Genomic DNA, 13,397 nt, shown 5'->3' with positions numbered 1-13,397 from the left:
TATTGAACCCCATATCTTGAAAACCAAGCAATGAATGACGAATCACCAGCTGAGCGTTAGAGCATTTTTTGAAACACCTTATACAAACTCTAAAGAAATGACGAGTTAAAAAATGAATATCATCCAAACTCATTTAACAAGAAAATTAAACGAATGGAGATACACTTTGAACTATGGCAGAGGCATGTAAAATGTACGAGTGCAAACATTTTCAATAATGAAAAAGAGAAGATATCACCTTAAAAACTTGTTTAGTTTATTATTTCAATTAGGTATGGGACGGGGTATATGTAATGGGTAAAATTTACCAACAATCAGTAATCATCAATTAAAATATTTGTACTCTTACATTTTTCCCAATATAGATAAATCATTTTAAAAGACTCCAATTCACACCCTGTAAAATCACACAATAACTCTTTAATAATTCAACAAACAATATATATAAATTAATACATATAAGAAAAGAAAAGAGCATTTCTTATTTTGTACCGCCCAGCATTATGTGGTCTATTAGGTAATAGTTACAGAAAAATCAATATACGTTAAGGCCTCCCCCTCCCCCAAAGCAGACAAGTAATAACAAATCATATACATGAGCAAAATCTAGACTAACATTATTTTTGGATTAGGGTATCAGTCATTTACATACATAATATACAAGATTTTCTTGTACCTCACACACTATCTCAACATGGGAGTATTCATTACCACCAAAGCGAATGACTTTCTCGATTATTACTTTGTTAAGCAAACCATAAACTTTATATTTTTGTCATTTCTTTTCAAAGTTAAAAAATTAAATTATTTTTTGCAATAAATTTTATCTTTGAAAATTGAATATGACGTTAATTGCAGGATGAAGAACAATTCACCTATTGAAAATAATATTGTAACATGCTGAACGTTTTATGCCATATATTATTTTGGACAATTTATAAATACATTATATAGACCGTATAACAAATTATAATAAAAAATTTATTCAAAAAGATATGTTACATGACGTACGGATTTAGATATGTGACAAAGCAGTCACTAAGGCACGATTGTTTTCTTAAAATTATTCGTCAGTAATTTGAGCTCCTTGAGTATGAAGGCCTAAAAAAATCACAACTCCTGCTGTAATGTGAAGAGCATTCGAGTAAAAGCAAAACTAAGCAGCCATTATTTTACAATAGTTCCAGTCAGATCCAACCACAGGTCAGTTTTATTTATTTTTTTCTATATATATATATATATATATATATATATATATATATATATATATATATATATATATATATATATATATATATATATATATATATATATATATATATATATATATATATATATATATATATATATATATATATATATATATATATATATATATATATATATATTATATATATATATATATATATATATATATATATATATATATATATATATATATATATATATATATATCTTAACAAAAAACGGTTGTAGGCCTATTTCTGATCACTATCCACGAAGCGGGTAATTTACACACCATAGTTACCTTACGTTACTACTTCGAGGTCCCGGAATTCGGGAGGCGGGTCTGGGTATTCCCGTAGGCCTGGGTAAACCGCTACTTCGAGGTATTTGAGGTTTAAGAAATGCACCGGCCTTCTCTTTCGATAATGACACCTATAATGGATTAGAAGCCCTTAAATTCAATTAGTACCGAGTATCGGATACTCAAGTTTTGATATCACCAAAGACATTAAACTACAGGGGAGATGCAAAATTAATTTAAAAAAAAAATAATTACTGCATTCCCTTTGGAATATTCGAAAACAGTGTAATGGTTCAATAAAGGTTTAATAAATGAAAACAACAACAAAAAAATCTGCAGTCGACTTTGCAAACGTTGCGTCTTTTAAATTTGCAATTTTATTTAAATATGTTTTCTTTGAATAGGGCAGTCTCGAAAAACGGCCGGTTAATATACTACGACGAATATTTTAAAAGGTTATTAATGCAAGAGCCTGCGATCGCGAACTAGCCTAACAAAAAATGTAACTGCTTATATCGGTCACTGGGTGCAATAATGGCACATATCAAAAATAGATATTTTTTGTTTTAAAAAGAGAATAATACAAATCAATATGTAATTATAAAGACATATCACTATAAATTTTGTAATAAGTGGGAGAGTTGATATGAGTTATCTCAATATTTCAGTTTTTATTTTCCTAAATCACTTGTTTTCCCGGAAATATCATTTTGTGGATGTGCCACTATTGCACCCAGTGAGCAATATGGCTCATTCTTTCGCGTTCTGTGCATTGTTGCTTTTACTTACAACAATCTATTAGGTAACACTAAAATTTCAAATCTTTTAAATTTCATTTTAGCAGCTGATCATGACATTAGTGTAGCTGCATAGGATATTTATTTCCATTGGAAACAATACAATTCTCTTTTTGAAATAAATGTAAGTATAAATATGAAAAAATGATGAAAAAAGTTTCCCCAATCTTTAGGCGCATCGCTTTAGCTCCGCCTTTTGGAAGAGAACGTGTCACCATAATGTCTGGTGACACGTATTAGTCATGTTGGTTAGTAGTTTAAAAATTAATGAGCGAAACTCAAAACATGATTGTGTTGTTGGAAGCTACCGCTACATTCAATATAATTCAAAGGGGTTATTTCTTGCTTTCCTGAACAGCGTATTAACAAAATTAAATAAAAATTAATACAAATGAAATTAATTATACCAATAAAATATTTTAGTTATGTTTTGTTTTTATAATTGTCGTTCGTAATATATAAATATTACGAATGACAATTTCATATTTGACACTTGTATTTGCGAAATGGAGACCACAGTTCTTTGTTCATTGTTGTATTTTAGTAGGTAATTATTTTATCTATATTCTAATCAAAATGAATGAATGAATGTACATTGTACAGCTGTATAAATAAATGAAAGTGCAAAATGGCGTAATTTCCAGCAATCTCAGTACCTAATATGTTTACTTAAAAATCAAGAAACTTCTCTCCTCTCCCTTACCTCTGTAGTCTTTCTCAGTTGAGCATGGTTCTTTAAGTTTGTCTCTGCTGGTGGCACAACAGGTAAGTTGGCACTGATGGGTTTTAAACTTGTATAAGATCCTTTCAGTTGATTTCCCATTATTCTCAAATTGGTCTGCGACGGTGCTCTCACCAGATTGCTCGGTCTATACAGGGTGGTGTGGGATCCTCCAATATTCGTGTGTATTGTTTTCAAATTTCCATAAGATCCCCTAATATTATTCGAAAGCGCCTGTAACGGCTTTTGACTAGCTAGCGTGTACAAAGTATGCCCCGTTGTTTTCTGTTTGATTTCAGTGCCTTCAGCCAAATAACCCATGCTTTTTGTTGGATGCTTAGGATAATTCTCTATGGAGGTCTGAAAAGATATGATGATATGATATATGTTAATATGTTAACAGTCTGAGATAACATCAATTATTTTGAGTTTACCTTGGTTGATCATGTTTAGCGGACACTTTTGTATGATTGTCACTTGTATATGTTAACAGAGTCTGATATAACACCAATTATTTTGAGTTTACCTTGGATGATAATGTTGACCGCACACTTTTGTATTCTTCTGATGATAGCTCAGAATCTGACAGGTGTTCCCTAGTTCCTCTGACAATTGGAGATAATAAAGTATTCTCCCAAATTTTTTTGGCCCCTATATTTGGCTTGGGTGTGGACATTGCCTGATTTAAGGCTGAAATCAAAGCCATAATTAAATTCATAAGATTAACAAGTAAAACTCTGACAAACAAGTGAAAAAATGATGATCACCATCAAACATTTGCTAATATTGGTAAAACAATTCAGATGTAAAGTGCAGAAAAAGGAATATATATGTTTAATTTTCAAAGTTTCGTTTTGTGATTTTTTTTTATTAACTTACTTCTTTCTTGCATTTCAACAATAGCATCAATATCTGCCATATTCAACATTTTATTAGAACCTTTACTACTGCTTGATAGGCTGCTCATTCTGTCCAAACTGTCCGCTGACCCTAAAGAAGATCTTTTGATGTTAACAGTCCTATTTAATTCCCCATCCTTATAAGCAGAATTTATTTGGTTTACTTTCTCTTCCACACAATAATTTAACTTATTCAGATCTGGTTTATGAACATCAGACAAGGAGTAACGCTTCTTCATATCTTCTATGCTATTGCTAGGTAGAATCATTGTTGCACTTGATCTTGAATGACTTAAGTCTTCAGAAGAAAGTTGACTCAAATCTTTTTCCACACTCTTTGATGTATTGCTATCCAAGAAGTTGTCTTTATGCATTTCATAAGTTAAATTTAACGATAGGCGGTTTTTCTTAAGATCAGATTTCCTGAATGTACCATTTAGTTTTGGAGTTCTTCTGTAAGTACCATTATGATTTGTGGAAATCTCAACTTTTGGAGAAGTGAATTGGGCAGCTCCCGCACCAGATTTTGATTCGTCAATAGTCTTTACTGAATTAAGTTGTCCTTTTGAGAATGTGCCTGCAATAAACAGATTGATTTAAAAAGTCCAAACAATAAATAAATATTTTTTTCTTTGTATTTTTAAATTTTTGTTACTAAATCAAAAGAATTTCTATCCAAACACTTCTAACTTGCTAGATTATATCCATAAAAAAAAGTTTTACAAATTATTATGTTTTACCAATGTTATGAAATTAAAATCCATAGTAAAAAAAAATCAATAATAAAAAAACTTACTTTCTAACATATTGGATCCAATTTTAAAGGTTGAATTGTTGCTATTATCACTGCCATTTTCTTGTACTGTATCAGACACAGTACTATTTTCTAACATATTCTTTCTAAAAGAGTGATTTGTGGACACTTTCTTCAGAAAATTTTCTGGGCTGTCAGAATTAATGCTACTACAACTTTCAGTTATAGACTGGAATATAGGTGCTTCTGTGTCTTGTAGCAAAGCAGTTTCTGTAAAATCTTTATCTCTAATCTCTCTTAACACAGGATCATTTTTTATAAAACTATTTTCCATTAAATTGGCAAATGTTGAAGAACACAAAGAGTTGACCAGACTTGGGGGTGACATATTTTGAAAGGAGTCGAACTCACTAGAATTTAACATAAAACTATCAAAATTGTTTATGGGTTGAGACAAATCAAAATGAAGAGGTTTTTTAGTAAAATAATCCTGTGTAGGTTCTGGTTCCTCTTCAACTTTTTCAGATAATTTGAGACCAGAACTAAATAAAATCTCAGTGGAAGACGACATTTCAGTTGTGTCACTGCTACTGTTATAGAGTTGTTCATATTGTTCTATGCTGGGCCGAATCAGTCTTCTTTTTGGCCGAGTAAAGGTCCTTGTATCAATATTCTTGGCAGACTTTAAATGTGCAACTAAGTTCTTTTTCGAAATACAATTCATTTCTTTATAGAGCCATCCTCTACATTCAATATTTGTTTTGCGTTCTGTATCACATAGCCTGCAACAGGATAATGGTAAACCAGAGCCAAAAATAAATACAAGAGACATCTATTTTAGAATCAAAATCCTTACCAAGTTTCTTCATTATCTAAATTCACGTTTTCAAGGTCTAAAATATCTGACAAATTTTGTAAAACATAGGAATTAATTTGTTGCTGCTGATCCAATAAATTATCAGTTGATAAATCCATTATTGCAAAATAAAACAAAACAAAATTATTATAAGAAACGCTTTTGACATTTAAAACAAAGCAACTGCAATACTACTTTCACCAAAGTGATATGAACAGAATGGACAAATTGCTCTTTACTTGATTTTTGTATTCATATTAATGTAATGAACTGAATAACAAAAATTTAGTCCATTACACTTTCATTTCTGAATTTGACATTTGACGTTCTACTAACAATCCAAGGAATGGAATGATGTTTATTCCTCGTTAATCAATGGGCCATAATTTCATTTTGGCCTTCTTTGTTACGTTTTCTAGATCACGAGTATAGAACTGGAAGAACCAAGTTGCAAACGACTTTAATTTATGTAAAATTAATTTAAATATTTAACTAATATTTGAATGGAAATCAGTGCAATCAATCGCAAGGTTAATGATTCGAAAATTAATGCAAACTCATAAATCGATTTGAACCCTGGAAACGTTTCAATACTTGTAATAAATAGTATATTATGCAACAAGAGCGGTAAACGGCATTTGAGTTAAAAAGTTTATCGAACGTGTTGCATACTATACTTTTTCTGCGACCTTGAGTTTTTGGGTATATTGTCGCACATTCACTGACATGACTGTCAGAATTGATAAACGTCAAAATTCAAAGCATGGGAAATATCTCCGAAAACATCCGATTGCTTCCAAATCCGTGCGGTAAAATCCCGGAAATGTCCGAAGTGGCTCGGATTCATGGGAAACGAAACTGACTTGGTAAAGTGACGCTTTCCGCACGTTAGATCGGTGGGTAATAAGGTATTTTACAGACGGGAGTAGAAAAAAGCCATTATCGCATAGTTTAGAAACAAATAACGAAAACGAACAAAGCTGTAAATTGGTTGCGTTCGCTGATTCTATCCAAGGAGCAGCGGATTTATTTTCGTAATAAAGGAAAAGAAAAAGGAGACGTAGCTGAACCCAACCATATATTTGCAACCCACAGTTTATGTAATATTAATGTGACACCGAACTAATTATCTATATCACTGCATCCACCGAAATCTACAGGCTGCATGGTTTTTGATAGGTGGCCCTACGTATAGCCGTTTTTTAAAGCTATGGAGAAGAGTATTATAGCTTACATGTATTCGCTGCTTCTGTTTTCGGCGGTGCAGCAGAAGTTATAGAATAAATTGCTTAAATTTTGTCTGACCAAAATCATTCTATCTATTATTATTATGGTTTTGTATTTTGTGATCGAACTTAACATTTGTAATTTAAAATACTGCGGAATGTGGTGTATGAGCTACAGTTTGTTTGGACAGCTCGCTAGCGAAAATCGGCGAAATTCGGCTGTGAAAAAATCTACTCGGTGAGTTGAAGAGTCGTGCGGATTGTTTGATAGTAGAATTCCCAAACTTAAGTGCAATATCGCCCGAAATTCAGTTATCGACTTTCAAACTCTCTGAATAGATTTTTTCCCAGCCGATAGTAAATTGTTGGAAACAATCCATGTTCGTGCTGAAAACAATAAACTTCGATTGCAATTTCACCCACTTTTCGCTGGCGAACTTCTTACAAAACTTTGCTTTAGTTGAACCTATTGGCGGTTATACACATGCAGGCAAGTTCGCGCGCAAGTGTGTCCAGGTAAGTCCGCGAGCAAGTGCATAAAGCTCGAGGTTGGTGGGGCCTGCTGCTGTGCGAAAAATGAAGTTGGCCTTCGCACTTGCTCTAAAAATCAGACACAATCTGATTCGCCTCGAGCCGCGCTTGGAACTGAACGCGGCTTGAGTTTCGACACATACACATTCGCACTAACTCCGTGTCTCGACCTGTACAGACAAGTCTTAACACTTGGTTGCATGTGTATAGGCCGCTTATCATCTCACCTATTGTCTAAAGGTGGCTTCCCACGGCCCGTAATTTTACGGGCCGGGCCGCGTCGCTACGTGAAAACGGGCAGCGCGTAGATCGGAACGGGCTTCAGGCGTAACTCTTCCCACGGCGAGCCGTGTTTATGCCCAAGTACCTTTTCAAAACAAATCAGCTGTCTACATATTTTTATGTTTACTAGTGTACGGAGTTGGTGATTGCAAACAACTTGTTTTTGGTGATTATCAGTAATGTCGGAAGAAGAAAAAACTGTTGCCGCAGCCGCTGTCATAGATAATCGTAATGCCACCAATACTGTCTTTTAATTTATCTTGAATACGACTACGCGAATCGTGCTGCTCGTTTCGGTTTTTATGACGGTCAATTTTTGTATTCCATAACGCGGGTTCATTTTCATATAAATTAATAAATGTGTAAGTAATTTCGTTCGTCCACTCCATATTAACGCTTAAAAACATCAAAACAACTTGTTGTAGAGCCGCAAAAACAATGAAGATGTCTGTCTACCCCAATAACAACAAGTCTGCACAGGCATGAACGCGCCGCGCCGGTTCGCGCCTTTGAATTTACCGACTCGCTGCGGATCCGTCGCACCTCCTCCCGCCACCTCACGCGACCGTCTTCTTACGGCGCGTCCGGGCCTGCAAAAACACGGGCCGTGGGAAGCCACCCTAACACGGGTCTAACCTGTTTTAAGATACTGCTGAAATTTCTGCGCTGCTGTTCTTTATGTAGCTGATTGACACAGCCTATGACATTTGAATAAACAAATATAACCTCAACCCTCAACGTTACTCGTAGTGTATTCTCCTTTTTGTTGTATAATTATGAGTAATTATTTAATTCCAGTGAAATATGCAAATAGTATAAACGATGTCGTGAAGCAAACTTTTCAACGCATGCAACGAGTCAAGGTGTTTTATATTAAAATACTATTGACGTATTACTCTAAATGAATTGAATTTTTGCTTCTGAAAGATGTAAATACAATATTGTTGCAGCTGACCTGTTTTGATGTGTCAAATAAGTACATAGCTTTTGGAGCTAGCAGCGGAGGAGTTTATATTTTTCAAAAGAAACCATGTATTTTTTCAAAGTTTATTCCAAGTAATGTGAGTGTAAAAATACACTTTTATTGGCCCTTAGAAAGTTCTTTCTTATAGATAATTTTTACTTCAGGAAGGATCTGCAACATTAATTTCAATATCTCCAGATGAAAACCATTTAGCAGTTGCAACTTCCATTGGATTAATTTTAGTTATAGATTCATTTATTACCTATTCAGATATTCAACATAAAGTGTATAGGGAGCATGAAAACTACAAAATAACATGTTTAAAGTGGCATGGAAATGATCTTTATAGCGGAGATGCTAATGGTAAAATAGCAGTTTTGTCTATAGCAAACGCAGTGGTTAGCTAGTTTTAGGAAACAACATAAATTTTTTACCATATTGTTTTATTTTTAGAAGAAAGTAATTTTCCAGCTGCCATCAGCCTCTCTAATGCTTCTGGATAGTTCTATTGTTCAGATAGATACATACCTGAATTTTTTACTTGTGTCAACTGAAACTCGGTCATATGTATGTGATGTGGAAAGGGAACATTATAAGCCCATAGGAAGAAAGCTTCGAAATGGGTGTTATGGGGCATGTTTCATAGGTCCCAAAAGCAATTTGAATCAGTATGAATTTGGTGAAAAGGTCAGAGGAACTTTTAAAACAATTGATGATAATGAAACCTTATCAATAAATAAAAATAATGACTGCATAATATATTGTGCTAGACCAGGTGTAAGACTATGGCAGGCTAACTTTCAAGGAACTGTTGAAGTGACATATCAGCTAAAGGGCTGCCTAGAAGGAAAGCCAAGAGATATTCTCCAAATAGATAATGATGTTGAAGCGAGACTAGTTAAAGATGTTGTGAGCGGTAAACAAACAGTGCCTAATAATTTTAATCTTCAAAAAATTTTCTCTTTTGGGGAAAAATACATTGTAACACATTTTTTAAATGGTTTGTATGTGTTGGATCCAGCACTAAATCAGTTGGTTCTATTGATGTATTTTGGTAATGATGTGAGAGATGTTGTTGTTAACAACTTATCAGTTTATATTTGGGAACAAAATTTACAACTCACTGTGATTTCTATGACTCATTTAGAAAATTTAGTGCTAAGTACTTTATATAAAAAACAATATTACCTCTGTGCTGAAATATGTGTCAATTATTTGAAAGATATTTTGGAACTTATTGAAAATTCAAAAAAATTATACTTAATTTCTATACTTAAAAGTAAAATTAAGGATGATGTTCTCCTTAGAGACTTGGATTCAATTTTCATAGCTTTGAACGATAAGAACCAGAAAGAAGAGAAATTACAAAATCCAACCATTTATGATTACAGTGTGGAAACAGATTCAAACATTGAAATAGAAGAATTTGAGGTAACTCCAGATAAAAACACTAACAATTTGAATATAATTTTAAAGCAATATATGGTTAGTAAGAATTACAATAACTTAGAAATTCCTGACTATGTGTCATTGCTTAACAATTTAACATTGGATGATATTTTAGCTTTATTTAGGGAATTTATAGAGTATCATTACAATGAAAATGCCATTCTGTGGTGCGGAAATCAGTTTCTAAATCAAGTATCAAGCAAGAATACCGATTTAAAAAAAATTGGAGTGGAATGTCTCAATTACTTAATTGACTCTTTATTTAGAGAAAACAAAGATCTAAGTTATTCTTGCTGTTGTGGTTTTCCATTACCAAAATGCCATAACTTTACTCCCAAGTATTATGGCATATGCAAGGATATGCTGAATGTGCTAGATAACATTGAATTGCTTATGAAGAACATTCCATATATGTTGAAACATACTATCCATACGGAAAATGGAATCAATATACCTCTTATTACGCAATTTAGTGATTTGGAATTGTTTCAAAAACATCTGATTTGTTTTACTTATGACACTTGGGACGCAGTAATTTCTCTCTTTATAAAATTGAATCAGGGATTGTGTTTAAACTGCGATAAGAACATCGAAGTTGAGGGAATATTTTCTTGGACTGAATTAGGATTGACAATAATACAATCAATAGGAACTAACAATACACTGAAAATATTCACAAGATACTCTCAGTCTATACCAAATGGAGCTCTAGAAATGAAGTTTTACCAAGCCTGTATATTTGTGTCTAGTTTTGACACTAAAACTACAGGACCCATTACAAGAAGAGCAATCAACCTTCTAAATGGACTTAATAAAAAGTCATACAAAAAGGTGAATTTAATTTCTTTATAATAGTGCAATTGTGATCAATTTTCTGTTTTAGCTTCAAACTTCATTAGAGAGGCATTTAAACAAAAAATATATGGGAAATGATGCACTGTTTATTACAAACAGCAGTTTTGAACATGTGTGTCAATATTGCCAACTTCCTTTAAAAAATGCTATACTTTCCAATAAGAGTGAGGAGAGTGATAATAGATGCCATACACTTTGTTTCAAAGCAAATTGATGGCATCTGTAGTCACTGCAAATAAAACCTTTCTTAATAATGAAGATAGGTATATAATTTCAACAGAATATTTTATACTGGGCTTGCAACTCCCATACATTGAAATTAAAGAATAATTTTGGCAAAGCGTGTGAAGTTTCAATTAAAACATTATTTATTCCTAAGACTTTTTAATATTTACAAAATCACCAAATCTTTGTTGTAACTTAAGACCGTCTTATATAGGACTCACTTCTAAAATTATCTTGTAAGTAAATAGAAACAGTTTCCATGAAAAAACAGACCCTTTGAGAATACTAATTAAAGCATGGAAGAAAATGTGGTTTGAAAAACTTTGACCTAATCTGATTCTGGAATTTTTGCAACTACTTTCTTACTGATAATTTTTGCATTGAAAGGTAAATTACAATTTTAATATTGCAAAACACTCATTCATAAATTTTAATTTAGGGATATTTGATAATTTATTCAAGTCCTAAGATCCAATTAATGCCTCGTACTAAAAAGAACACCATGGGTTGCCACGCGACGAGCCACCTTATCCAATCGAGAAGTTGTCCGTACAACATATGAGGTTTCTCCCAAGGATTAGAAAAAATTTGTTTTAGTTCAACTTTTTCTTTACAATAAGGACAAGTTTGTTTTTTGCCCACTATACACCATCCGCGTATGCAGAACTCATGGAACCTAAAGATTTAAAGTTTACCCAAAATTGCATAGTATACTTTACCCAAAACTTACACATGCTCACAAGATAGTTTATAAGTATTTTCAATGACACCTTCCTCATCTTCGGTGACTAGCAGTCTGTTTCCACAAATTGCGCATACATTTGGATCCAGATTTTTGGTTGGCATACCTTGAGGTGAATAATACTACAAAGATTCATTTTCTTTCTGAATACTATTTAATTAAAGAACCTACACCTATATGAGAAGCCATTTTATCTGCACATATCTCTGAAATGTCTCGTCCCAACACTCCATAGTAGAGTCCATAAAATATAAATAACATGGAAACATCCATCCAAATGTTTGCTGCAGTGTTAAACACGAGGTTTAATCCAAAAAATACTGACATCATAACAATGTAGCCAATAATTCCTAATCCATAACTCAGTTTATAAAGAAGTAGAAACCACTTGTACACTAGCCTATAACTTAGATTGTAAATTATGCTCAAAAAATAAAAACCTTCTTACCTTGGTGTAGTACGGTCCAAAGGTTTTTGCACTGCTTTCCGAAATATTAAACCAGTCATACAGGAAAATAACAACCATATAAATATGAATCTCCACCAACGATTTTTTAAACACAAAATAAATGGGACCATCCACATGCCTATCAAGGTAACAATCTGCAAATTAGAAATTGACGCATGTTACATATAAAAAGAAATAAGTATGAAATGACCTACCGAATAACTTCTATAATGACGTTTTTTCCACTCTATTAATACTACTTGAGCCACAATAAGAGTCAATATGAGAATGAAGACCATCTCTGCATGCATTTTTTCATGCCCTTTATGTTGCTCATGAAGGTTTTGGTGGTCTAGCCTGTAAATATTCATGACAAACACCGTCATCTCACATTAAGTTGCTTACCTTAATTTTTCTTCCACGGTTAGTTCATCCATAGTCTAAAGTAACAGATTAATAATTAAAGAGAAATATACAGATTATCTGGTATAAATACCCGATTTCCGATAAATACTGGCTTATGCAAGTCCATTTTCTTTGACTTGTAATTTATTTGTAGTTCACGATTTCAAAAATTTGGAGCAAATTTGTTGAAATTTATACCGAATTGATGGTTATCTTCTACTTTAACTTTGTAACTAAAAGCACAGACCACTACTCCCCAGGTAAATTCTTCTTTTTACATTTCACAAACCATGGTTTTTTGGTTCTTCTCCAGGAGATTAGAATGTTCTTCATTGTAAAGAGAAAATAAGTAAAATATTACAGCAAATTGGAAAAATCCTTAAAGGCATCATAAAGCTATAAACATACTTGGCAGAAAGCCAACTAATGCATTAAGATCCACTAAAAGCATAAACCAAAGAACAGAGAAAACTGATAAAATTCAAACTGCTATGGTATCTACTTGATCAATCTGTCATAAGCATTGCACATGATGATTTAAACTACGGTAGCTACAGAGAATTCCTTGAATGCTTTTAATTTTTAGCAGTTTTGTGGACATCTGAAAGTATAACTGTTGCCAGCTCCGCTGTTTTTGCCATTCACGCCCGTTGGAGGCCGGATAGGCCCGAATGGTCCAGGGTGAGAGAGGGGAAGTCACTTTTTTGTGAGCTGT

The 13,397-nt window shown here is 33.0% G+C and overlaps 3 protein-coding genes across 5 annotated transcripts; 1 reads left to right on the top strand and 2 right to left on the bottom strand.

Annotated features, from left to right (window-relative positions):
• Positions 1-961: 961 nt before the first annotated feature.
• Positions 962-5,871, bottom strand: LOC132705690 (uncharacterized). Its single transcript, XM_060676463.1, has 7 exons — positions 5,556-5,871; positions 4,742-5,481; positions 3,926-4,522; positions 3,573-3,736; positions 3,029-3,406; positions 1,529-1,659; positions 962-1,101 (listed from the first exon to the last, which is right to left on the bottom strand). The coding sequence occupies exons 1-7, from the start codon at positions 5,672-5,674 to the stop codon at positions 1,071-1,073; spliced, it is 2,160 nt and encodes a 719-aa protein (XP_060532446.1). The 5' UTR covers positions 5,675-5,871; the 3' UTR covers positions 962-1,070.
• A 2,308-nt stretch (positions 5,872-8,179) lies between these two features.
• LOC132705688 (BLOC-2 complex member HPS5 homolog) lies at positions 8,180-11,096 on the top strand. 2 transcript variants are annotated; one of them, XM_060676462.1, is made up of 6 exons: positions 8,180-8,340; positions 8,393-8,457; positions 8,545-8,655; positions 8,723-8,956; positions 9,012-10,838; positions 10,891-11,096. In XM_060676462.1, the coding sequence occupies exons 2-6, from the start codon at positions 8,443-8,445 to the stop codon at positions 11,074-11,076; spliced, it is 2,373 nt and encodes a 790-aa protein (XP_060532445.1). In that variant the 5' UTR covers positions 8,180-8,340; positions 8,393-8,442; the 3' UTR covers positions 11,077-11,096. The 2 variants fall into 2 exon arrangements, with proteins under 2 accessions (XP_060532445.1, XP_060532444.1); XM_060676461.1 differs by having other exon boundaries at positions 8,180-8,457.
• A 168-nt stretch (positions 11,097-11,264) lies between these two features.
• Positions 11,265-13,025, bottom strand: LOC132705692 (E3 ubiquitin ligase Rnf121). 2 transcript variants are annotated; one of them, XM_060676467.1, is made up of 8 exons: positions 12,972-12,987; positions 12,774-12,915; positions 12,683-12,717; positions 12,493-12,634; positions 12,278-12,432; positions 12,001-12,229; positions 11,818-11,951; positions 11,265-11,763 (listed from the first exon to the last, which is right to left on the bottom strand). In XM_060676467.1, exons 2-8 carry the CDS (start codon positions 12,807-12,809, stop codon positions 11,541-11,543), a joined length of 954 nt encoding a protein of 317 aa, XP_060532450.1. In that variant the 5' UTR covers positions 12,810-12,915; positions 12,972-12,987; the 3' UTR covers positions 11,265-11,540. The 2 variants fall into 2 exon arrangements, with proteins under 2 accessions (XP_060532450.1, XP_060532449.1); XM_060676466.1 differs by having other exon boundaries at positions 12,774-13,025.
• Between the last annotated feature and the right edge of the window lie 372 nt (positions 13,026-13,397).

Source organism: Cylas formicarius, unplaced genomic scaffold, assembly GCF_029955315.1.
Source record: "Cylas formicarius isolate icCylForm1 unplaced genomic scaffold, icCylForm1.1 PGA_scaffold_7__23_contigs__length_41026272, whole genome shotgun sequence".
Lineage (NCBI taxonomy): Eukaryota > Metazoa > Arthropoda > Insecta > Coleoptera > Brentidae > Cylas > Cylas formicarius.
This window is presented reverse-complemented; position numbering and strand designations above follow the sequence as displayed.

What these genes read in the sequence shown, in the direction of transcription:
- LOC132705688 (XM_060676461.1), top strand. Translation starts at nt 8,371, where the DNA reads ATGAGTAATTATTTAATTCCAGTGAAATATGCAAATAGTATAAACGAT. An exon ending in AACGCATGCAACGAGTCAAG is followed by an intron (nt 8,458 to 8,544) that starts GTGTTTTATATT and finishes ATATTGTTGCAG; the next exon opens with CTGACCTGTTTTGATGTGTC. An exon ending in TGTCTATAGCAAACGCAGTG is followed by an intron (nt 8,957 to 9,011) that starts GTTAGCTAGTTT and finishes TTTTATTTTTAG; the next exon opens with AAGAAAGTAATTTTCCAGCT.
- LOC132705692 (XM_060676466.1), bottom strand. Translation starts at nt 12,809, where the DNA reads ATGGACTTGCATAAGCCAGTATTTATCGGAAATCGG. An exon ending in TTGGACCGTACTACACCAAG is followed by an intron (nt 12,230 to 12,277) that starts GTAAGAAGGTTT and finishes TCTAAGTTATAG; the next exon opens with GCTAGTGTACAAGTGGTTTC. An exon ending in AAATGGCTTCTCATATAGGT is followed by an intron (nt 11,952 to 12,000) that starts GTAGGTTCTTTA and finishes GAATCTTTGTAG; the next exon opens with TATTATTCACCTCAAGGTAT.
- LOC132705690 (XM_060676463.1), bottom strand. Translation starts at nt 5,674, where the DNA reads ATGGATTTATCAACTGATAATTTATTGGATCAGCAGCAACAAATTAAT. An exon ending in TGTTGAAATGCAAGAAAGAA is followed by an intron (nt 3,737 to 3,925) that starts GTAAGTTAATAA and finishes CTTTGATTTCAG; the next exon opens with CCTTAAATCAGGCAATGTCC. An exon ending in AACTGAGAAAGACTACAGAG is followed by an intron (nt 1,660 to 3,028) that starts GTAAGGGAGAGG and finishes AATCCATTATAG; the next exon opens with GTGTCATTATCGAAAGAGAA.